This window comes from Dermacentor andersoni, chromosome 1 (genome assembly GCF_023375885.2).
Source record: "Dermacentor andersoni chromosome 1, qqDerAnde1_hic_scaffold, whole genome shotgun sequence".
NCBI lineage: Eukaryota > Metazoa > Arthropoda > Arachnida > Ixodida > Ixodidae > Dermacentor > Dermacentor andersoni.
In genome coordinates this window covers 21,857,796-21,882,319 of record NC_092814.1, presented here as the reverse complement: position 1 = coordinate 21,882,319, position 24,524 = coordinate 21,857,796, and the positions used below count along the sequence as shown (strand labels likewise).

Sequence of the window (24,524 nt, the reverse complement as noted above, 5' to 3'; positions counted from 1 at the left end):
CGATAGACGGGCCCTGCATTGCCTGCGCGAAGTAAAATCGAAGAGCGTGGTGCTGACGGTGCGCGCCGTACTGTGAAATTGAGGAACTAAGTGCGGCACTCCCGAACTAGAGAAAAAAGGGCAGACAAATAAGAGATCTCTACAATATTTTCCCGTCCTGACCGTATAGTTTTATCAGCCGAACGAAGGAAGCGCTGAACCAGCCTAGTTGAACCCTTCTAATTGCAAACAGCAATCTGCGCGCTATTCACGCTGGCGATAGCACTGGGAATTCGATCTCACCATGCAAATGTCTCCTTGGCATTGGCTTTGAAGCGGAGGTCACAGGAAAGCTGACCCAGCCCTTCTACCGGCTAACACAGTAATTGCGAGAGCAACTTCGTGGACAGTGTCTGCAGCAGAGATGTAGGCCATTCCGATGAATGCTTCGCGAACGACCGACCTCCGAGAGCTGCAGGCCGGTGGCGATGAACCGTAGCGCGTAATATATATTCCTTCCTCTGCGTGAAATGGCCGCTGGTACGCTTGCACCCGAGTCTCCTCCATTTGATAGCGTAGCCTGCAAAAGGTCTACTTAGAAAGCCGGTGTAGGAGTTGAGGAGGACGTCAGGATGAAAAACTTGGGAGGTTTATTTACATTATTTACAGTGAGAGTCAATTAACAGTCTTAAAGTCATTACGGGCCGGCAGCAACTCGGACGCTGCGGCCCGTGCCAAGAAGCTCGAAAGAGAAGGATCAAGGAATGCTCTAGGAATGCTTTCTGCTGCTCCCGGTCTGCGTCTTTTAAGCCCTTCGGTGTCTCGAAGACACGTCACGTTCGGACAATGGGAGAGCCCGCTCAGGTGGCGCCATTTTCGGCCAATCGTAGGCGCCCGTGCGATGGAGTCACACCCGGCGAAGAGAGTCGCCGCTCGTGTGTTTGTCCGTGGGCCTTCTCCCTGCGGTCTTGCCTTGCTGACTTGCAATGCGCCGTCACCATAGAGGGATCTATGGAGGGATGGGGGCGACGCCGCCAGGTTGTCACGGTGCATTACAGCCGTCTTGCTTCGGCACCCACTCTACCCGCAACAGTGCCAGGCTCTCGCTTTACTTTCGGGAAGAGCCAAGCAGTGAATAGCTCCACCGGCTGCACAGGAATTGGGGTCCGCCAACTTGTTTCCACGTGCCGTGCCTCAGGAATGTGGTATCCGTGTTTCTGCGCTCCTTAATTAGCTATGGTGCGATTCGATGTGGTCTGGGGAACTGGCAGTAGGCTCAGGAAACGGTCCCGTACCTAACACCGGCAAGGGCGGTGCAACTAATTATCCGTCACTTCTTCGAACGCGTGTCGCACTTCCAGCCGTGGTCGACACCGAAAGAGCAACGCCAAGCAGTCGACGAAGGCAAGTAATAGCCTCCGAAGCAACCAACGCACGCGCGCGCGACGCCCGCGTGACTTCCCTGCGCTTCTCGCGCGCACAGATAAGATACGCCCGCAGTAGGGAGGATTCGTTCCTTAAGGCAAAGCAGCCGCTTCTTTCCCATCTTCCAGGATGAAGCGTCGGCTGGCAGGCGCACGGTGCCGAGGGCAGCAAAATGCACATATTCGGCGTAACACTCTATCAGCACGTGTATTGAGGCACACCTGTGCCAGTGTGCATGAAACTCGAACGCGCTCTGCTTAAAAGACTTCATGCTGTCGCGAGTACTGCGAGGAACAAGCAACAGTTAAGCAACGTGTTTTAATACGCACAAAAGCAAGTTGCCACTGAACACAAACTATGTATTCATAACGTACGTCTACGTGCCGCAAATGCACCATATGCGCTGTCAAAAGCAGGAATCACTGACCTACAAGGCGTTCATTGTACAGATTCTGAAACGCATCGGTGTCGGCCTGCGATGGCACGTTAGCATGATTCCGCCAAAAGAGCAATATTTCCCGCGGATATTCCTTCGTCCGTTGCCATTGCCGTGGCACGGTACATAGCGTACAGCGTTGCGTGCGCGTTCATTTGACGAACTTTAGTTCCTGCTGTCCCACCTGGCCACAGCAACATCCGGGAGAGCACGGTGCAGATAACGCAGTGCAACAAAACCTGCCCGCACGGCGCCTTTGCCACGGTACGAAGCCTAAGGAGCAACACGTGTGAGCGCACAGAACCAAAACAAAGCCGCCATTGTGGCCCGAAAGGCGTGGCCGCTACGCAAAGAAATAAAAAAAAATGAGCAAAAAAAGAGAACCTGCTACGTCATTTTCTCCACACTTTTCTCCTAGCGCGCGGAAGGGGTAGGGCCTCTCCTCAGTTTCCTTCCTCCATGGTTACTGGGAAGTACCGGGCTCGCCACGTTAAAGAAAGGAAATGCGGACAAGACAGATAACGATTATTGTTGTGGCAAAAGGGTGTAATTTTGCTTAAGAAAGTGGGACAAGACCCAAAGGGTGTAAACATTTTTGAGAGTGTACCACCGTGGGTTTAGCCGCATTACATCATCTTCAACTTCACTGTCAGGAGCGTGTATTGCAATATAAAGGGTCTAGAAAAGAGTGAGCAGCCGGCTTCTGTTGAATAAAGAGCATCCGAGAGAAAGGTGATTTCGCGCCCCACTTGTAAGCTCCACGCACAGTGCACGACTGGGAAACTTGGCAGAGACGATGTTCGAAGCTGCGAAACTCTCCGCAGGCTTTCGTTTCACCAAGCCAGAGTGATCCAGGACCCCTTTAACAGACGATATAAATGACCGCTTTTGAAAAGGTCTCATTTCAGCAAGAAACATCACACTTTTACGGCCTCTCTCAATTTAACCATTGTTTTTCCACGTTTTACTGTGAAAACAATAGGCTGAGTTGCAGACGACCCGCGCTTCGCGACATGCCTCTGACCGCAGTGCCACTTCTGCTGTCACGACACGGAGAAGCAGTGAACTAGTCCGGTAAGCACACCTACCCACTGTAGCGAGAAAGACGAGAGAGAGGAAGCAAAGTTCATTGATCTGAACAGCGTCCCGAGCGAGGCCTGGTATCACCCGGAGGTGGGAAGGCTCCTTAGTCCAGGAACACTTTGGCTTCGACTGCCCGCTTGCGCCTGGCGACGATTTGTCATTAGTCTTCCAGCACGAAGGAAAAATTTTTTCTTCCTCTATGCACCAGTCTGTTTACACTTTCAATTACCCTGCACTTGGTTGCCAACTTTCACCTTTTCCTTCTTTCTGTGTACATGCTTCAGAGGTACTCTTTTATTTGCACTTCAGCCATCTACTATTTGGTGTTGTCATCCATGTTTCTGAATTTTCCTCTAAAACTGATTTTGCTCAGCGCAAATAACATATTATAGATGGTGCCATAAGGTTTCTATGGATGCATGCAACATTTTTCTTTCGTCTCGTATTGTATTAAACCTGTAGTAGCATGGCCAAGCCTTTGCTCAGCTAACCTCTTCACCTATATTGCCCCATGCACATATTTTCACATACTGGTTGATATATACGCTTTCTTTGCGATACATTGTGCTATAACGGCTTCAATAAAAAGGCAGTGCATGTTAGACTTTTGTCCTAGGCTAGCAGTCTGGCATAAGATAGCACAAACATTCCAAGCAGCTTAGCTCACAGGACCCAAATGCAAAATATTTTATCTTTTTGTTCACTACTGTAGAATAATAGTTTCTTTACCCTTTCTCTCTGTCGTTTTGCTAAAGACAGGAGAGGACATCCTAAGGCTGCCAAGTATTTAATTGTTGTAGCTTCTGCGTTCCAAAAAACTGCTGCAGTACAAAGTGTTGATTAAACCTGGCGCACGTCCTCTCCGTGCCTTGTTTCTTGCACATTAATTTGTTTCTGGTGAAAGCATGCCATTGTGTTCTCAGTGCCTGAAGTTATCGTACAGGCTTGCGGTGGTGGCCATGGCACTGACTGAGCCAGCTTTATATTCCGCTATGTGCATACAAGTCAAGATTGAACAGCTTTACAGGTGCCATATTTTATTGAATAACAACAAACTTCATATTTATTTAGCAAAATAAAAACAATGCATTTTTTTCCAAAAATGCACACTTCTTAAATACTAGCAGTCGGTGATTCCCTTTAAATGTTCACTGAAACGTATCTCCCACAAGTAGCAATAAAACAAATTCCAAATTAGTTTCGGCACACACACCTTCCAAGATATTAAGAACTGAAGGACTACAATAATTCAAGAAAAAGGCAGCGGCTCCACAAATCTTGTGTCACCACTGCTTCATGTTCCCAAGAACTACAACCCAAAACAACATTACTCAGCGATTCAGGAACATACACATCAAAGCATACCACAGTTGCTATTGGTGGCTTTTTACCTTTTGCTGCACAATTTCAAGGCATTGATGTAGCACACATTCCCTTCTTCAGACAGCTGCTACCGCATCACAATTGCCATTCACGATGCATTTTGAACAAAAATAAATGCATCGCTCTAAGTCACTGATCCCACTGTTGGCAAAGAGGCAGTGCCAATGAAGGGAAGCTACATCAATGTGAGCAGCACAGGTTACGGCTACATTGGCATGCGCACAGTCAGTTGTGCATTCAGTCCAGCCACAGAGGATGCAGCAGCTCACACACCTGAAGATAGCTACCGCGTCTAAATATGGTCTTTGGCTTTACAAGGTAGTGCACTTTGACAGGATGTTGCTTAGATGTTGAGAAAGCTACTGCTTACGCTTTAGAGCAGTCCTTCATACACAAAACATGTACAAATGAATGGAAGGTCTGTGTACATGGCACAAAGCGACCTGCACTTTATAAGAAATAAAAAATATTTTACTTTTACTGCTGTTTGCACTGATACTTCGCAACAAGATTGCACTTTTTGGCCCACATAATTCAATAAGGCACTTGGCATCCTGGCTTGTCTGCTTTGTGTGAAAAAAAAAAAAGTAAAATGCTGTCATTTGTGCACCTTGTCATCTCGTAAATGAGCTGCTGCAAAGATGTGTTTTGCTGCATATCGGCAAAGTCCAGATGACTAAGTCAAACAGCGATGTAGTGTTTTACTGCACCATGTGGACCAAAAAAATACAATATTGTCGTAAAAATGGGGCGAAAACAAAGCAGTAATAGGCACTTAACACTTTGGAATAATTAAACACAGTACACAATATAATGGCTTCTGCATGAAGCTACAACTCGGCCCAACTGCTCCTTTAATGAAGCACCAAATAGGTAAAAAAAAAAAGACACGCTCGAAGGCATTATAATGGGGTTCAAGCAAATTCAAGATCACTTCAGCAATTCATAAAATTAGACTTGCTTTGTTTGCACTATACCAGCTGTTCCAATGAAGGTTGTTTCTCGAAGAAAGTATAGTGGAGATGGTGCCTTTCTTTCAGCAATATATTCACTAATGCACTTCCAGTTACCTTAGAGCTTATGTTGCAATCATGCCGCTCAAACCAGTCAGAATTTGCATGTCCACTCTAGTTTAAAGTATGTGTACCCAAATCCTGGCACGAAATATATAGGAATTCGACCACAATGTTTTGTCCCACAATGCACAAGGTAGGCTTCGAAGGAAACTGGTACATTGCACACGGAAGTCATTTCAGTACATGGTTGGGGAGTGTTATAGTGATAGTCTCGCAACTCCTAAGTGGGCATGCCTTAATACTGACAATTTTACTATTACAATATGTGCCTTAACGCAACAAACAAAATTAGTGAATATAATATAGTCATCATACAATGCTCACTGCTGCTAATGTGTCATTAAAGAAAATCTCCAGTGGCACCGTAAAGAAAAAATTCAAATAGCAGATATAACTCGCCTTGCACATGTTTAACCAAATCTTCCATCCCTCAGTGAATATTAAGCCTCAGGGCAAAATCTCGGCACACAGTGGCAGAGGTTTAAATTTCCCCTAGTTTAAGAAACGTCAGCAAGAATTTTTTATGCTTACTCTTTGTGCCAAAATCTGTTTTTAACATACAGGTAACCTACATTGCCCATTCGAGGCATTATTGTAGGGTGTGTGCACATATCTTTAAATGCCTTCCAGACAGCTTGGAATTGCAGTAGAAAATGAAGCGTAGTTTTCATGCAATACAGGACGCTTGCTTGAAAATGACTAGCAGTAAGCAGCAACTTAAATGTCACAGAAAGTGGCAAGGGTGCTGGGCGAGGGGGGAGAATTTAGCACCCACAGAGCACACACAGGTTGAGCTGCTGCACCCCCATCAATGGCCCCAAATGTTAGTTTTTATTGTCTTAAAGATTACATCAAAGAAAAAAGTACAAAAAGCCACGAGGAGGAGAAAGATAAACCCAATGTGCTTTTAAGTCACAACCCCCGCCTAGGGTGTCAGCACCAAGAGAAGAAAGGGGCCTTGTTTTGGAAGCTCTGGATGAAGTTGTCATTCAGCGACTTGATACGACCACGAGCACCTGGTCGTCGGCTGCTCCGCTCCACGATGACTGCTGGCATTTGGACCAACTGCACGGGAGACTTGCCATCCTTTAATGCCTGGTTCAAATTCAGAATCTGCATAGACAACACAATTCACTGCAATGCCTGCTTTGAATGGAGAACAAATCGGAGGATAATTGATCCTGTGAACAGTAACACTAGGCCTCCTCAAGTTGCAATGGAAAAAAAGGATTGACTGACGTAACATAAAAATATCGAAGTAAAAATTTATTTTTAATAGAAATATACAAAATACACTAAGAATATGGATACTCAATAGAAACAAAAAATATTTTGCGAAATTTTTTTGCGAGATAGGTGGGGGAACACCAGGTGAACACTGGAAGCAAGCTTCACTCCATTACTTATGTAGAACTTTTCTGCAGACAGTTCCCACTGTAAATGAAATGAAGGTGTATATTGAAACTGCTCTGCCTTGCCTGTGCAATATGACTGCAGTTGGAAATTTTGTATTGGTCTTTCTCCTCTGACTGTGTTTTCAAAAGAAAGCCAGTCCGTGTGCCGAACCATTTCCTCGTCCTCTGTTCCTGCCCTAACTCAGCAAATGATGCTTGCCGCTCATCATTCAGTGTTGGCTGAAGACATGTAGCCAGAAACTCCATAATCGGAACCGAAACTTGGTTAGAAAAATTTTTTTGCTCGTGTGTTGCCCTACGTAACACTTGTCTATACAGTCGAATCCCGGTACAACGAAGTCCACTTCAACAAAATTTTCACCACAACGAATATTTTTTCATTCCCCGTCAATGTCCCATAGAACATAATGCATCGAAATTCCCTCCAAAACAAACTACTTCGCAGGCACATTTTCACTTCAACCAAGTTTTTACAAAGCAGACGTGAGCACAATTATTTAAACTGTAGCTCATCGAAACCCCTAAAACTGTTTTTTCATGTCTTGACAAACCATCGAACTTGATAGCATAAAAACTGGAGCTGCTTGGGCCATGACACAATGTAAACAAAACAGAAAGCTGCCTTGCCGCATTAGTGATGCAATGCGCTCTTATGGAGGAGCATCTGAGCTCCGAGGCAACGTTTTGGGTCACATTGGTTAGGAAAATGATGCGCGTACAAATAACATGCACGCAATAATTTTATTTTTATAGTATTTCTAATTACTCATTTTCTACAAGGTTTCGTGAAAATGGCTCCAGTGTACAAAACCAATTACTACATGAAGTAGGGGTTGCGAGGTCAAATCCCGGATGGTGCAACGAGGTGTTCGGGCGACGCACGTGTGACAACAGACGATTGCACACCATTCGGTCATTGTCTCTCGAAGCTGTTGGGTCGTAGGCTGAAGCATGTTGCAGCTGACAAAGAAACGCAAGTTTTTGTTGCTAGAAGATAAAAGGCTCAAGTTATTGCCCAGGCTGACCTGCAAAAATAAATAAGAAATCAGTCATCGCGGAAGAATTTGGAATTCCGGCGAGCTCTCTTTCAAGAATATTGAACAGCAAGGATGCTATAGCCAAAGCACTAGCTTCAGGGACATCAGCGAAGCACAAGAAATTGACTCAGCCAGTGCATGAGGCATTGGACAAGGCAGTTTACACCTGGTTCGTGGAGATGCAGGCCAAGAAAATCGCCCTTAGTGGTGATATTGCGCGGCAAAAAGTGCTGGATTATGCCTGCATAGTTGACTTTAAGGACAGTGTAGGTTGGCTGGACAGATTCAAGTCACGCCACAGCATCATCGGCAAAGTTTTGTGCGATGAAGCCGCTTAGGTGGATAGTGATGGTGCCACTGCATGGATGTGGGCCAGCCTCGCAGGCATCCTGAATGACTACGCACAATCGAATATTTATAATGCCGATGAGACAGGGCTCTTCTACGAGATGCAGCCCACCAGGAGCCTGGATATTAAGGGGCTGTGCTGCCATGGAGGCAAGAATAGAATAACCGTGCTCCGGGGCGCTAATATGGACGGTTCGGACAAGTGGCCGCTTTTGGTCATCGGAAAAAGTGCTAAACCACACTGCTTCAAAGGAAATCGGAGCCTTCCCATGAAGTATGTGGCTAACACTCAGGCATGAATGACGCGGGCTATTTTCGGAGAGTGGGTCAAAGCTTTCGACAGGGACATGAGCAGGCAAGGCCGAAAGGTTTGTCTACTTTTAGAAAATTGTTCCGCCCACATCATAGAGGACGCTGAGCTTGAAAACGTGCAGTTAAATATTTTTCCAACCGAACTGCACCTCTACCATTCAACCCCTCAACCAAGGGGTTATCCAGAGCATTAAGCGGGCCCCTACCGTGAGCACCTTATTTAAAGGCTGCTTCTGAACACGCAGTTGGGCCACAAAACAAAAGTGGACCTTTTTATGGCGCTCCAAATGATTGCCGCTTCATGGTGTGCAACAAGAAACGCCATAATCTGCAACTGCTTTGGCGCCATGCTGGGTTCACTGCACAGACTGCTGAGAACGAAAAGTAGCGATGGAGATGGGTCACCATCTGATGAAGTCGCAGCCGCATGGGCAGTCCTGCAGGAAAGTGGAGATGTGCCCGCCGATGTACATCCCAATGAGTAGATCCAAGCCGACTTGTGCGTGGTGGTGCACGAAGAATTGACAGACCAAGAAATCCTGAAGAGCATCTGGGAAGACTGTTTTGTCGGACAAAGATGAAACAGCCGCGCAACATTAGCCCGGACCACCGACTACATCGCAGGTCATGAACGCATTTGATACAATCAGGCGTTGCATCGGGTCCCAGGACGATGATGCTGATGCTGGCAGCATGCGAGAGTCGTGTTGTGCTATCACTTGGCAAGAAGCGCAAACAAGTTGAACTGACCGATTTTTGGAATTAAACCTTGCTTTTTGCATCAGCGAGTCACATGTTGTTTATGTATTTGATAATATCACGACAATGAATTTCTGCAACAACGAAATTTTTCGTGCGCCCTGTCAATTTCATTGTAGCGGGATTTAACTGCAAAGCATACACAAATCACTTGGAAGGTATTGCAATATGATAATTTTTTACATTCACTCAAAATACGTTCCCTCATGTCATGTGTTTGGTGTCAGTTGTTGAAGAACCAGCCCTTCCACGTTTATTCAGGTAGCTGAGTGCATCCTAAGCCCTCGGAAGGTCCTCCTCATCAGAAAACCAGCCAGTTCCTTATTTTCTTTCGGCCTGTTTGTTACATGAGGGAGTCACATGACGATGATGATGATGTGTGTGGTTTAGTGGCGCAAGGGCCAGATATGGCCAAAGAGCGCCATGTCCGTGTTAATTAGTTTGCAGTGAAATCATGAGTACTATGAAGTTGGTGTGACGTGGCTGTAGAGGGGCCTTAAAAATGGTAGCGCTAAAGTGCGTAAAATCTGTATAATAAGATTATGGCGATGACTTATGAAGTGTACTATGAACAATAAGACACAATTAAAAAGAATGATATGATGTCTAAAGATATATCAGGTTATATAAGATATGCTAGAGCACTACTGCCTCCTTAGAGCCCTTGAAACACAAGGGCCTGGAGGCATGTGCTATTCAAAACAATTATCGCAGCGGCATCCTCTGGAGCGAGGATGCTCTACAAATTTAATGGGCTTATGACGTGTAGAACTACATCTTTTAAGAAGTCGAGGACTGCCTTGGTGTTAAAAAGCGGTTCATGACCAAGAAACATAGCCGGGTGCAGAGGGATGTAATAACGGTATGCTAGCGGAAAATGTTTCTTTCAGGTTCGGCTTTCCGACACTCCAAGAGGACATGGAGGACGGTCAGCCTCTCACCCCATCTACCACAGGTTGGAGGATCGTTTCCCGTGAGTAAAAAGTTATGGGTCCCAAATGTGTGTCCTATTCTGAGGCGACAGAATAGGACATCTGTTCGCCGAGATTTTGTTGGGGAGGGCCAAAAACCTAACCGGGGCTTTATAACGTGCAGTTTGTTATTTGTTTGCGCATCCCACGTGCACTGCCAGTGACTTCGCAGTTTATTTCGTAAGAAAGGCCTCAGGTCTGTGACAGGCACATCAGCGGTAGGGTTAACAGCTTGCGATGTGATTGACGTGGCCATCTCGTCCGCGAGAACGTTACCTTCGATTCCCCTATGGCCAGGGACCCAGCATATTATATTCTGGTTAGATGAGTACGCTTTACATAATACCGAATACAGTTCATTGAATACGGGATTTTTATGTTTGTAGAGTGACTTTAAGGCCTTCACGACGCTTAGAGAGTCTGTATAGATCGCTGCTTTTGAAAGTTTTGATCTTCTTATATGCTTCACGGCAGAGAGTAATGCGTAGGCCTTGGCCGTAAAGATGCTTGTTTCGGGATGCAGTACATCAGATTCCGAGAAGGATGGGCAGACTGCTGCATAGGATACCCCGGCATTTGACTTCGAAGCGTCTGTGTAGAACTCTGCGCAGGAGTGCTTGTACTGTAGTTCTAGGAAATGCATTCTGATTTCGGCCTCAGGAGCGTGCTTTGTAACGTTTATAAAGGATATGTCACATTGTATCACCTGCCACTCCCAGGGAGGTAAGAGCTTGATTGTGTGCATTAAGCGATGCTCGAGGAGTGGGACATGCATTCCATTGCTAAGCTCCTTCACACGCAGCGAAAAAGGCTGTCTTATGGAGGGACGGTTGCTGAAAAGTGTAGCGCACGTCATGTCGGTAACGGTATCAAAACATGGATGTTCAGGATTAGAGCGTACTTTAAGGAAATATGTAACGCTGATGTATGATCTCTGTAGGTGGAGAGACCATTCATTGGATTCGGCATATAAGCTTTCAATTGGGCTTGTTCTGAAAGCGCCCGTGGCTAAGCGGATACCTAGATGGTGAACAGCGTCTAGCATCTTTAGCGCGCTCGGGGCGGCAGAGTTATATACCACGGCACCATAATCTAATCGTGACAGGATCAGGCTCTTATAGAGATTCATTAGGCACTTCCTGTCACTACCCCACGTAGTCTGGGATAGAAGTTTCATTAGGCTCATTGTTTTCAGACACTTTTCTTTAAGATGTTTAATGTGTGGGACGAATGCGAGTCTATTGTCAAGTATAACACCTAGAAATTTGTGCTCTTTGTTTACAGGTATCTGTTGTCCACACATTTCCAAGCAAGGATCCGGAACCAGGCCTCTCTTCCTTGTAAACAGCACACAAGAACTCTTTTGAGGATTGATTTTAAAACCATTTTTCTCGGCCCACCCTGACACCTTGTTCAAACCATGCTGTACCTGTCTCTCGCATACTGCAAGGTTACAGGATTTGAAGCCTATTTGAATGTCGTCCACATATACGGAATACAAAATGGCCGGTGGTAAGGAAGCACGAAGCGTTGTCATCTTAACAATAAAGAGTATGCAACTGAGCACGCCTCCCTGGGGTACACCAGTTTCTTGTGTAAAAGGACGTGACAGCACATTGCCGACTTTCACCCGGAAGGTACGATTGGACAAGTAGCTTTTTGTTATGTTGAGCATACAGTGGAATCTCGTTGATACGATTCTCACGGGCACCGAAAATAAAAACGTATTATCCAAAACGGACTCCAAAAGATCGCGAATAATACATACTTGGCACAGAACTTGCTTTTATTAAAGCACTTTAAAATAATCCGTCACTTTGCGCTGCACTTTTTGCTTTTCGAGGTCCTGCAGCAAGCTTTTCTGGAACTCGTAAAAACGAGTAGCAGTTTCCTCACTGAGCTCAGCAGACGCGACAAAGCCACGAAGCCCGTCCAAAGCTTCGAGAGCACCGTCAGTATTTAATGGCCGACGATCGCTGCTGCAATCTCCGGCGTCTTGGTTGTCATCGTCGTCGCTCTCCTCTTCAGCGGTAACATCTGCAATGATGTCTTGGACGGTGCGCAATTCACATGTCGCCAGTTGGTCATCCGCCGATACAAACTCTTCCGGAGACGCGTCGACATTGAGGTCACCCCAGTCCGGGATGTCAATCTCTGCGCCGTCATCTCCATTTTCCTCAGTATCGCCAGGTGCACAAAAAAAGCCACACTTCTTGAAGCAGTTGGCGATGGTGTCAGGTTTGACGCGATCCCATGACATCGCCAGAAAATGGATAGCGTCAAGAAGATCCACCTTCAAGCTGGCATCTTTCCGGTCAATCTTGGCCAAAAAACGTCTGATCAACAAGCTCCTAAAGTGAAATTTCATGTTTCTAATGATTCCTGCATCTAGGGGCTGCAAGTGGCTGGTGCAGTTGGGCGGCAGGAAAATTACTTTTACGTTTTGCAGCCACGAAGTATCGACAGGGTGCGCGGCACAATTGTCGAGAACCAGAAGAATTCTACGGTTCGCGGCACGCATCCGGGCATCCAGAAATGTGAGGAACTCTGTGAAAAGGGCTCCGGTCATCCATGCCTTCTTATTCGCTTTATAAATGACAGGAAGGCGTGGGTTACGCGAAAAGCAGCGTGGCTTCCAGTATTTGCCAATGACAGTAGGCTTGAGCTTCTCGGTTCCATCAGCGTTGCAGCACAACAATACGGTGACTCTTTCTTTGCTTTTTTTTCCGCCTTGACACGTCTCACCTTTTATGCTGAGACTTTTCTCGGGCTGAAGATTGATGAACAACCCAGCTTCATCTGCGTTGAACACGTCCCTTGGCTGGTACTGAGCAATCACCGCCGGCAGAGTCGAAAGCCAGTTGGAGACCTGATCTTGGTCGGCAGACTTCCCTTCGCCGGAAACGGTTTTATACGACAGGCCATGCCGTGTTTTAAAACGATGGAGCCACCCGCCCGAAGCTTTAAAATCTTCGATGCCCAACGAGAGTGCTATCTCATCAGCTCTCTCGCGAACAACAGTCCCGTCCACGTTCACGCCCGCCGCCCTTACTTCCCTGAACCATGCCAGAAGAACCTCTTCCATCTTGCCATGCTGGGCGCCCCTTGTTTGCTTCACGCCGGCGCCGAAGACTTGAATGTTCTTCTGAATTTCTTCTCGCTTGCCGACGATCGTGTTCAGCGTGGAGACAGGCAAACAAAGTTCGCGTGCCAGGTCGACACGTTTCTTCTGCGGATTTTCGTCGACTTTTGCTAGGACGTCGAGTTTTTCTTTCAGCGATAACGCTTTACGCTTTCTAGACATGGTGAAGCGCACGGGTGAAACGCGGCACCAAAACAGAAGAAACGATAAGGGCGAAGTGCAAGCTGAACGCTCGAAACACCAAAATGGCAACGAGAAATGGCAAGCACAAAGCCAACAAAGCCTACAGCATTGTCAATGCATGCGCCAATCACTGCTTCTTGGTCACGTGATTTTACCGTGAGTACTATGTCTTAGGATAGATGGTGCGTTTGGTGTGCGAGCTTGCGAAAATTGCTCCCAGAGGCCGCCACACTGCTGCAGGCGCTGTGCAGAAGCACGGCCGGACTCTAGCCGAGCCGAGCCAGGCCAAGCCTCGAGCATACAAAGCGCGCGTCGCCGCGTCTTTAGTCCGCCGTGCCTGTCGTTTCGCTCGATGTTAATTTCAGTAGCTCTGCCCACCCGCTTCAAAGGACTGGCTCTGATGTTATCATCATACAGAAGACGTTTCCGGGATCGTATTATCCAAACCGACGTGGAAATACGATCGTATTAGCCGTACAAAAATGCATTTACCTCTATAGGGCATCGGCCGGGAACGAAAAAAAAACGTATTATGCCGAAAAACGTATTTAGCCGAATCGTATCAACGAGATTTCACTGTATTACCATGAATGGCCATTTCCGATAAGTCTCGCAAGACCCCGTATCGCCACGTCGTGTCATACGCCTTTTCCATATCGAGAAATATCGAGAGGAAGAACTGTTTATGTATAAATGCATCCCGGATATTTCCTTCAATACGCACAAGATGGTCGGTTGTGGGGCGCCCTTCTCGGAAGCCACACTGATAGGGATCAAGCATTTTGTTCTGTTCAAGGAAATGGATCAGTCGTCGACTTATCATTTTTTCAAATACCTTACACATGCAACTTGTGAGGGCTATCGGGCGGTAGCTTGCCACTGAGGAAGGATCTTTGCCTTGTTTTAAAACAGGGTCCACAATGGCTTCTTTCCATGCGGTCGGAAGGTACCCTGCATCCCAGATAGTGTTGAAAAGTGTAAGTAGTGTAATTTGCGTGTCATTGTGTAAGTTTTTCAGCATTTCGTACATGATTCTATCACATCCAGGTGCGGAGCTCTTGCATGCGCTCAAGGCAGCTCACAATTCGGCAATAACGAAAGGACGGTTGTAAGGCTCATTCTGTCGACTTTTCCTTGTTAATGGCTTACGTTCTTCTATTTGTTTATATATGAGAAAAGATTGCGAATAATTGTTTGAACTTGACACGCTCTGAAAGTGCTCCGCAAGTGAGTCTGCCTGATCTTGCAGTGTATCGCCCTGTGTATTTACCAGAGGGAGTGAATATGTTTGTCGCCCTCTAATTCTATTTACCCTGTTCCAGACTTTGGCCTCGTCTGTAAACGAGTTAATGCTCGATAAATACTTCTGCCAGCTTTCTCTTCTGGCCTGTCGGCGGGTTCTCCTGCCTTGAGATTTTACTTGCTTAAAGTTGACTAGATTCTTTGCAGTGGGAGAAGCGCGTAGCAACCCCCACACTTTGTTTTGCTTCTTACGAGCGATCCTACAATCGTCGTTCCACCACGGGACCCGCCGTTTACATGCCAAGCCATTTACTTCTGATATGCATTTAGATGCAATATCTATAATGAAGGCTGTGAGATACTGCACAGCAGCATCAATTCCTAAAGAAGACATGTCATTCCATGAGATACTAGTTAAGTTTCAGAACTTCTCCCAGTCGGCTGTATCGATCTTCCACCTAGGAGCCTGTGGTAGACATTCTTTTTCTTTGTGTGTTTTTAGCAGTATGGGGAAGTGGTCGCTCCCGTAAGGATTGTTGGTCACTTCCCATTCGAGTTCAGGCAGTATACAAGGGGAAACTAGGCTGAGGTCAATTGAAGAAAATGTTCTGTTTGCGAGAGAATAATATGTGGGTGTCTTTTTATTCAGCAGACACGCACCGGACGAAAAAAGGAACTGTTCAACGAGACGACCTCGTGCATCGATACGAGAGTCTCCCCACAGGCTGCTGTGCGCATTGAGGTCGCCAAGAACATAAGGTTCTGGCAATTGATCTATCAAGGACTGAAATTCATGTTTGTTTAGTTGGTAATGCGGGGGTATGTAAACCGAGCAAATGGTGATGAGTTTGTTTAATAGGACAGCTCGAACCGCCACTGCTTCAAGGGGCGTTTGTAGCTGTAAAGGTTGACACGCTATACTTCTATGTGTGACTATGGCAACACCGCCCGATGATGCGACGGCATCATCGCGATTTTTGCGAAAAGTTAGATACTGTCGAAGAAAGTTTGTGTGTTTGTTTTTTAAGTGTGTTTCCTGTAAACACAGCACTTTTGGATTGTGTTTTTGTATAAGTTCCTGCACATCATCAAGGTTTCTGAGAAGACCTCTGACGTTCCATTGAATTATTTGTGCATCCATATTGGGAGTTTATAGGTGCTGTGTGTACAGAAACAGAAGTAGTGATTATGGAAATTACAGTGATTAAATTACAGAGCCCTTTCGAGGCCCTGTAACGGGAGTTTTGCCCTTTCTGGAGCGTTCGAGCGAGCCTCGGCGCTCCTTAGGCGCTTGGTGCGCCTTGAGGACAGGTGTTGTGTCCATTGCCTCTTGTGAGGCGCCGGACACGTGCTCTAGCGAGCGAGAGGTTTTCAGGGGGAGTCCTGCCTTGGAGGGCAAGACCCCTGCGCCCACCAGCCCGGAGGTCGATGGGGCTCCCTGAGGGATTTGGCTACGCCGGCCGTTGCCAGCGCTGGGAGGGACCTGGGAGGTTGAGGGAGCCTCAGCTGCACCCACCTGCGGGGTCGATGGTCCCTTCTGCTTGGTTGACGGAGCAGCGCTAGCTGCAACCGCCGCGGGGGCAGATGGCGTGACTGCCGACTCACTGCTTGTGGGTCGGACAGCCGCCGGAGGCCGTTGTGACGCTGCCCCCTGACGCGCCACTTCGGCAAAGCTTTTCTTTGGCAGGTATGCTACCCGCCTTCGTGCCTCTTTGAACGATATATTCTCTTTTACTTTTATGGTTACGATTTCTTTTTCCTTCTCCCAGGAGGGGCACGACCGCGAGTACGCGGCGTGATCCCCATCGCAGTTTACACAGTGTAGAGAGTTCTTACATGCTTCAGTGGCGTGTTCAAGGGCACTGCATTTTGCACATGTTTGGCGGCCTCGGCAGCTCTGCGAGCTGTAGCTAAAACGCTGGAATTTGAAACATCTCAAGGGATTTGGCACATACGGTCTTACACGAAGCTTGATGTACCCGGCCTCGATTGACTCGGGCAGGACACTTGAATTGAAGGTGAGTATTAGGTGTTTGGTCGCAATTTCTTTACCGTCTCGCCTCATCTTGATTCTTTTGACATTTATGACATTTTGTTCACTGAAGCCCTCCAAGAGTTCAGCCTCAGTCAGCTCCAGCAAATCATCGTCCGAGACAACGCCGCGGGTGGTATTCATCGTGCGGTGCGGGGTTACTACTACTTGGGTCTCCCCAAATGATACTAGTTTAGGCAGTTTCTCAAATTGTTTCAGATCGCGGAGCTCCAAGAGGAGGTCACCGCTAGCCATCCTCGACGCCTTATAACCTGGGCCAAAAACTTCGGTAAGGGTCTTAGAAACAAGGAATGGTGAGATTGTTCGAACTGGTTCAGCTGGTTTTTCAGAGTGGATCACGTGAAAACGAGGGAAGGATCCTTTTTGTCGACCAAAAAACTGGAAGACTTAATCGGTGCGCCCTCTTTTCTGAGGGCGATCAGGTAGTGGAGGGAAGGAAGTAGCCATGTGTGGACGTGTAGTTTTCGGCAGCAACGCCAGCCACCCACCATGGAGTCCAACAAGGGGACGCTGCAGGGCCTGAAAAACAGGGCCTGCAAACGCCAGCTGTACGTTGCCACTATAACCCAATATGACATAACCAAGGTTGGCTACTCACACAAGGTTAACCCTTGCTGCCGGGAAGGTCGGAAGTAATGAAGAAATGAGAAGGAGATAGGAAAGGTGGAAAGTAAGGAAAAGACGAAGGTTGTAGGGAGAGAGAGACAGGAAAAGGCAACTACCGATTTCCCCCGGGTGGGTCAGTCCGGGGGTGCCGTCTACGTGAAGCAGAGGCCAAAGAGGTGTGTTGCCTCCGCCGAGGGGCCTTAAGGGTCCGAACACCCGGCATCGGCTCAATCCCCAGGATCCCCCTTTCCCCGGACACGGCTAAGCTGCGCACGGCTACACGCGGGAGGGTCCAACCCTCGTGTGCTCGGGTACGTGGTGTCGCAACACACCAAACGCCTGTTGACGCAGACGCCCCTGCGGGGGGAGTCACATGGACCGAGGTCTCAACTGTACAGAGGATTCTCCGCCAGCTTCAAGCCTAGTACTTGCCAAATAATGAATGCAAGCTTCATAAGTGGGTGCATTGATGAGGTGCAGAAGTCGCATGTTAAGCCTTGAGTATGGACAATTGTATATGGAGCATATTAACCTGGGCAGACATTTTTTCATGTACCACTTCGCTGTGACTGTCTTCTGCATGTCTAGTCCTCAACATTCCAAGACATCCTTAACCCACCCACCCACACACACACGCACGCACAGATCTTGATTTTTGCCGGCCACAGCTGTGGCTTTGCCTTCAAAAACCCAGACTTTGTTCTGGCCTTTGTGGGCATGTTTCATCACCTGTTATTGTGCTTTAGACATTTTGATAAGTTCCATTTTCGTCTTTATTAAGCACCTCATGGCACCATGAAACACGTGCCACTTGCTTGTCAGTCAAAGCATGATGCACCCAAAGTGAAGCCTTTTTTCATTTCTAGGTGTTCATGGAAAATAGAATGAATTGCTGGTGCAGGATAAATTCAGTCTCTTTTCGTGATAGGTCACACACCTGTCTGCCTCGGGCATCTTTAGCACGACAGCAATCTTCTCCTCTGAGGCACATCAAATGGGATGTCCTGACCTTGGAGCATCTTCCATGTTGAAATTTCCTCTCTGGATGGAACTCCCGATAACATCTGAATATTGCCATGCAGCGAGGGCAATCACACCCAGCACAGTAGTCATTTTGTCCAGACACTGATCCACACTCGGACCACGTGCAAAGTTATAGTGCAAAATTGCCTGGTATTTTGTTTTAAGATCGCAGCAGCATTGCAAGTATTTTGCACTGATACAGTACAGAAGAAATTAAAGAGTTTGTTTTGTCAGCTTAGAACTTGCAACAAAGTGTGACCATTGGCTGCATCATATTATAAACTTTCTTAGTGACCTTTGTAGTAGCTGCCTTTGACTTCCCTGGGCAACACACGATTCTCTAATAGAAACTCCATAATAAGCACAATTTCATTGATGCCTTTTCACGCTTTGTCAATAGCCAGAGTGACACTCCACCAGCATCAGCCGGGATCAGCTGGCCACGAGCTGCGGGCGATAAAACTGCCATAGAATCGAGCAGAAGGCAATGCTACAATATAGCAGCCCAAAACTATAAGTGGCACAAAAAGCGTCGATATGAATGCCCGATGCACTACGCCAACACTGCACTCACCAGTTATAAGCTCTGCAATAGGCAGCATATGCCGTGAGATTTCAGAAGCCGTGACCAGCTGATTTCGTCACTACCGGCAGCCTTTCTGAGCCAATCGACATATGATTCAAGAGGTGCATTTGCAAGCAACTGCCTATAATTCAACCTATCCGTGTCCGTGGCAGTTTTCATTTATTGCCTCGGTATTCCCTCGCGTCGGCAGTGAAGTTTGTTATATTGAAATTGTGTACAAACTCACTTTGTTATATTGAGGTTAAAAATGCACGGCATTCTATTGGCAAGAAGTTAAAAGTTAAATACTTTGTTGTATAAAGAATCTCGTCATATTGAAGTTCCTTATATTGAGGTTTGACTGTAGCCTTTTTCTCAGTCTTGCACTTCAAGCATGATATCTACTCAAAAAGAGACAGACTCATGGTAATCATGAGTCAAGTTCACTACACCAAGCAGCTCACACTCCGATGTCAACCTTCCACAGAAGCCTTAGACCTGTGTACCACCTAAGTCAACCCCCATCTCCTATAGTATCTCATGAATACCAACCCTTCAAAAACATCTTCATGCATACCTATACCTTGTTTGCACCCCATTGACCCCTCTGCCCCCAACCACAGGCAAGCCTGATGACATATGTGCTTTGTGCGAGCTTCAATATGCCCACATCTGTTCCATCACAGGTTGGCCTTAGCACCGCTAAGCTGATGAAACCACTTCTGCTTCACGAGGCCCCCACCTGACCCGTGAACGGGCACTGTCGCCTAGACAGGAGTTGGACGATGCCCAATTCAACACTGATGTCAGTGCCACTGCATGCAAACACATCTAAGTGTAACAGACTTGCAGACATATGGAAACTGTGACTGACCAGTTCTCCATCTCGTAGCTGCTCAGCACAGTAACATTCGGGATGGCCATTCCTTTTGTGTTCTCATCACATGTCCAGAGTAGATTTTTGTAGTGAGGCAAGGAAAGAAATTTGTAATGCAGATTGCTGCCAGTACCGCATTTTCTAAGGATTCTTTTCCTTCCGTTAAACCAAGTGGCCATATTAAATCACGTACAAAGCGATAATAAAAGGTGCAACAAGAGAAAGAGAGAGAGATAATTGTTGCAAAAGATGACCCATTGCCTTGCTGTGAAAATTCAATAGGAAGCTTTAAGGCAGCATGCAAGCTTTTCTTTGCGAGTGTGCTACGAGGTGAACTTGTTCAGAGTGGTTGCATGCCATTGCCAGCTACAGCCAGGGAGAAGCTGCATGTCATTTTTCAATTCATATAAGCTGCTGCCAGCAGTGGTGCCAATGTAGCCGTTTTGCTGCTAAATTTAGCACTTTCAGGGCTGCCTAGCAGGAAACATTGCTCGCTTGCGGGTGGTGGGTTTTTTAGCAGTTTTCATGCAATGTTGGCTTCTTTTTCAGCAGTAAAATACTTAAGATTTTTAATAATAATTTGTGCTCCATGCTTCGCAAACATGACACTTAACCATTCCCCTTTGAAAGTAATAGGGAATTACGATTATCATCTACAAATTTCCCATGCTTCATTCATAGCTTGCATCCACCATCGTCATAAAGTGTTCCTCGTTGTCACATTAACCACCACTTTCATCCTTTCATTCCTCAAAGTTTAATAACTGGAACCACTTACCCACCTCCATTGTCTCAATTATGGATCCCAATGATTTTAAGAATGCACCTAAACATGTTACCTGATATTTGTATTCGTGTTCTTTTCTATTTAATGTTCCCACTCCGTTCTGTAATGCCCAACAGGCCCTGAAGGTAATCAAATAAATAAATAGCGTGCCTCGTATTTCTTCCTCCATGGGTGCTATTCTCGACATTGACACTTCTGTAATGGCGCCATTTTGAACCAATCAGAGGCACGGAGGCCCGCAATCAGTAACTGGTAGTTCAACTTCATGTTCAACCAGTGATTATAGTTCGGGGAAGCATTTTTTTTTTAGTTTTGTTTTGCAATATGTTTTCGCCATTCACAGTTGCAAAACAAAGTGCTTATCAATATTGATAACTGATATCTTTTATCCAATTATGGAAAAATAAGAAACAGACTTTTCTGCCCAACATAACTTTTTTCTTTGTTTTCAGACACAATAAAATATGTTTTGGATGCGATTCTAATTATTGTCTGCAGTTAGTGGATTTTTAGTGAATTTAGGTGCTCATATTCTGGATTTTAGAGTTTTCTGAGGTGTCGACCTGCTGGTTTTGGTGCGAAAGCATCAAATGGCCCATTGAGCAAGAAAGCCAGCATCTGTCGTCTGGACAAGCGAAAAATGGCATCTAAATGTTAATTGGCTGTGACACCACACCACGAGCGCACCTTGATGGAGTAGTGCAGGCAAAAGAGTTCACCTGCTGCTGTTGCTATACTGGGCCAGTTGTTGCATGAGGGGAGAGGGCATCACCCCGACGTCACCCTCACATTCCTTGTCTGCACAAGCCCTTGCCTGCATTCTAACTGCGCCTTGGTAAGGCCAAATCAAAACATGCCGAGACTCCTAGATAGCAGGCCTGTGCACTCTGTTTGATGACGTAGTGCTACTTAGACCGAAGTTGCCATTGCCAAGCCCAGCATGACAAAAGCGGTGCCATCAAAATCACTGCGGCTTACTTGTGAGCATCCCCATTAGATTTTATGGAAGTCGGGCAAGGTGGTATGACTTCATGGATCCAAGTGCACCAGCCGTGTGCTATCTAGGAGGCGTTGGCCAAGTGTCTCAATGCGCTCGCTTGCCCAAAAGGAGCTCACAGGACCGCACAGCAGCGTTTAATTGGACATTAAAGGGGCCCTCCGTTGCTGTGAACACCTCAGCCAAATTTTGCAGTCGTGCGCAGCGCATGGATATCGCAAGCGGAGCACAAAGTCACCTTTCTCTGAAATGCACTCTTTTCAACAGAAGCCTGCTCTTCACTCCTCTGGATGCTTTACTGTATAATATAGCAGGTTCCCATACGCGGCTGCTGCGTGGCCAATAGCTGACATCAATCAAAAAGGGTGTTTGGACCAATGCACTTCTTCCTACTGTTACTGCGTACACTTGTTAACGCGGTTTAATAAACAGGCTGAAGTAAGCGAAAATCTGCGTTCAAATTTCGATAACTGTGGATTTCTGGAAGAAGCCGACTATCGTCTGCTGATGCTCGGCCACCATGCGGAATTAAAATTTGGCCACCCTGCTTATCGGTGTCATAGCCGTCGGGTCTCATTAATTTTGACTAGTTTTGAACACTCAGCTAGCCTGGAACCACGCAAAACTTGAGGTCAGACCACACGCACGCTTGCCAGTGTGAGCTCACTCCTGGCCACTCCTGGTTAGATGCCTTGGCAGACTTCGCTGCGTAATGAACTATTGATAGCACTTCAAAAGCTGGTCTGCACTCCGTAGCACAGCCACACAGGAGCATATGAGCACGACCACACACGCTAGCCCTGTTCTGCACAAAGCAAATGCTGCAGTTGCATGTAGCTGCAGTCTGCTACGTAACACAGATATTGTGGCTGCCACTGGGTCCCACGATGAGTCCAATGGCTGAGCGCACTGCGGCTCGCTGAGGACAACTGCATTTCGCGCGTTGTAGTTGCCAAAATCAGGAATGCTAGTAGCGTCTTCAGCTTCCAAACTCAAATTTGAACTGCGTGCCATGGTGACTTTCAGTAGGCGGAGCGTTGTGGGAACACCCCGCTATGCTGTAGCCTTTGAAGTGTGAATCATCGAAGAAGGAGCAGAAGCAATGATGATGGTATGTTTGATTGCCAATAACTCCACTTGTGATGAACACAACACATTGAAGAACATTTTGTGGCAAGGTATTTCTGAAATTTTCTAATTCAACTTCAAATGCATTTTTCGACTTCGACAAAAAGTGGTTCAGGGCCCCTTTAATGCTCTCGCATTCAGAACTCGTAAGAAGTGCTCAGATGCTCTCAGTTTTTTTGTTTTACTTCTAGTTGGCAACACTGGCTGCCAGTAAAGCATACAGGTGTAATCTTTCTACCTTAATTGTGGCAAAGCAACAGTTCCGTTCGCAAAGCTACAATGCGACACCTGAACTTGTGATGAAAAGAATGGAAATTTAAATGGCTTGTTATAAAATACGGTTCCTTAGCTGCACATGTGCAGCAGATTTACACTCCCGCACTTGCACGGCACAGCATGTACCACACGTACACTCAGCCACCGAAGTTTGCGAGACACAAGTTCCACTACAAATTAGAATTTTTCGCTCTGTTAGGTATGGCACATTTAGTTTAATGAATCAGTATGTAAAAAAATGATACAGACAAACTTTGAATTTGGAGCTATGTCCTCAGGCTTTGCGGGAATTCAGTTTTTCGGACATCCTGTGTCCTGTGAACTTTTCTGGTCAACTGTACCTTGTATCGCGCAACCCCTGCGCTTCTTCCGACTGAGGTGGTTTGCCCTAGAGCACAAAAGAGTGGGGGCAGAGTGTGGCATTGGCAGGGTGTGGCTAAGCTGGTTTGGTGCGTAGACCAGGTAGCTTGAGGGAGTTGCGTAATGCTGATTCAGATGAGCAGAGGCAGCGTTGTGCACCACGAGATTTCAGCCTCATTAGTGCAAAATGATCAATATAGTCAAACCTCATTATAACAGTCACATGAGTCAGAAAAATACATTTCTCATATTGAAAACCATACACACAGACATAATGAAGGGGGGAAACGAGACCACATGTATGCAAAAGAAACACAAGCGTAGTGCCTCCGACAGGCCAGCAAAAGGCTCCCTGCGGATTTTGATGGCTTGCCAGCACTGCGCGTGGCCAAGATGCTGGCCAAAACACACGTGCATCCAGGATATGCGGTTTCAAGTTGCTATTGCAGAGTTTTGCCGCCGGCAGGCTTTTCGAACATTGAGGGGAATGCACATAGATCCGTACTCTGCTACTATGGCCGCCAGTCTAGCCTATGTTTCTGATCTTGTGCTCACCCACCGATAAGGTCTACGAGTGTGAAAATATATCGGCGGTCAGCTGCCATGACGACTTGTTACCAGCCACTCTGCTGGCCTCATTGCTTAGGCCTAACCACCGCCATTTCGTCAGGAATTCGCAACAAAATTTGCGGCACTTGTGGTATTTGAGGTGCACAGAAAGTGAAGCCATGTTCAGAGTGGAGCGCACTGCGACGCTGATAATCAGTTGAGCAAAGGCTTCTCCGTCGCCTAGGGAACCATCACTGGGCTGCCGGCACTTTTTGTTTGTTTGTTCGTTCACTCCACGTCTCATCCTCCTCTGCATCGCCCTCGTTGCTCTCCCCTCCCATTGGCCGGCGCACTTTGTTGAGAAGTGTGCTCTCGACCGCACCTGTCGGGATTTTCCCGTAAACCGCATATATAACCAGCATTGTCTCAAGCAGCTGCACTGTAAGTGGTATGCATACAGTCGACTCCCGATAATTCAAAGCCGCTTAATTGGAATTTTCGGTTAAATAGAA

The 24,524-nt window shown here is 46.7% G+C and overlaps 1 protein-coding gene across 1 annotated transcript in view; it reads right to left on the bottom strand.

The window, feature by feature from the left end:
* Window positions 1-3,943: 3,943 nt before the first annotated feature.
* Pi4KIIalpha (phosphatidylinositol 4-kinase II alpha) overlaps window positions 3,944-24,524 on the bottom strand; it is a 101,280-nt gene continuing 80,699 nt past the window's right edge. Inside the window, exon 9 of the mRNA XM_050193327.2 lies at window positions 3,944-6,495. Coding sequence (XP_050049284.1) covers window positions 6,316-6,495 — 180 coding nt within the window. The 3' untranslated portion in view covers window positions 3,944-6,315. The remainder of the gene's footprint in view (window positions 6,496-24,524) is intronic.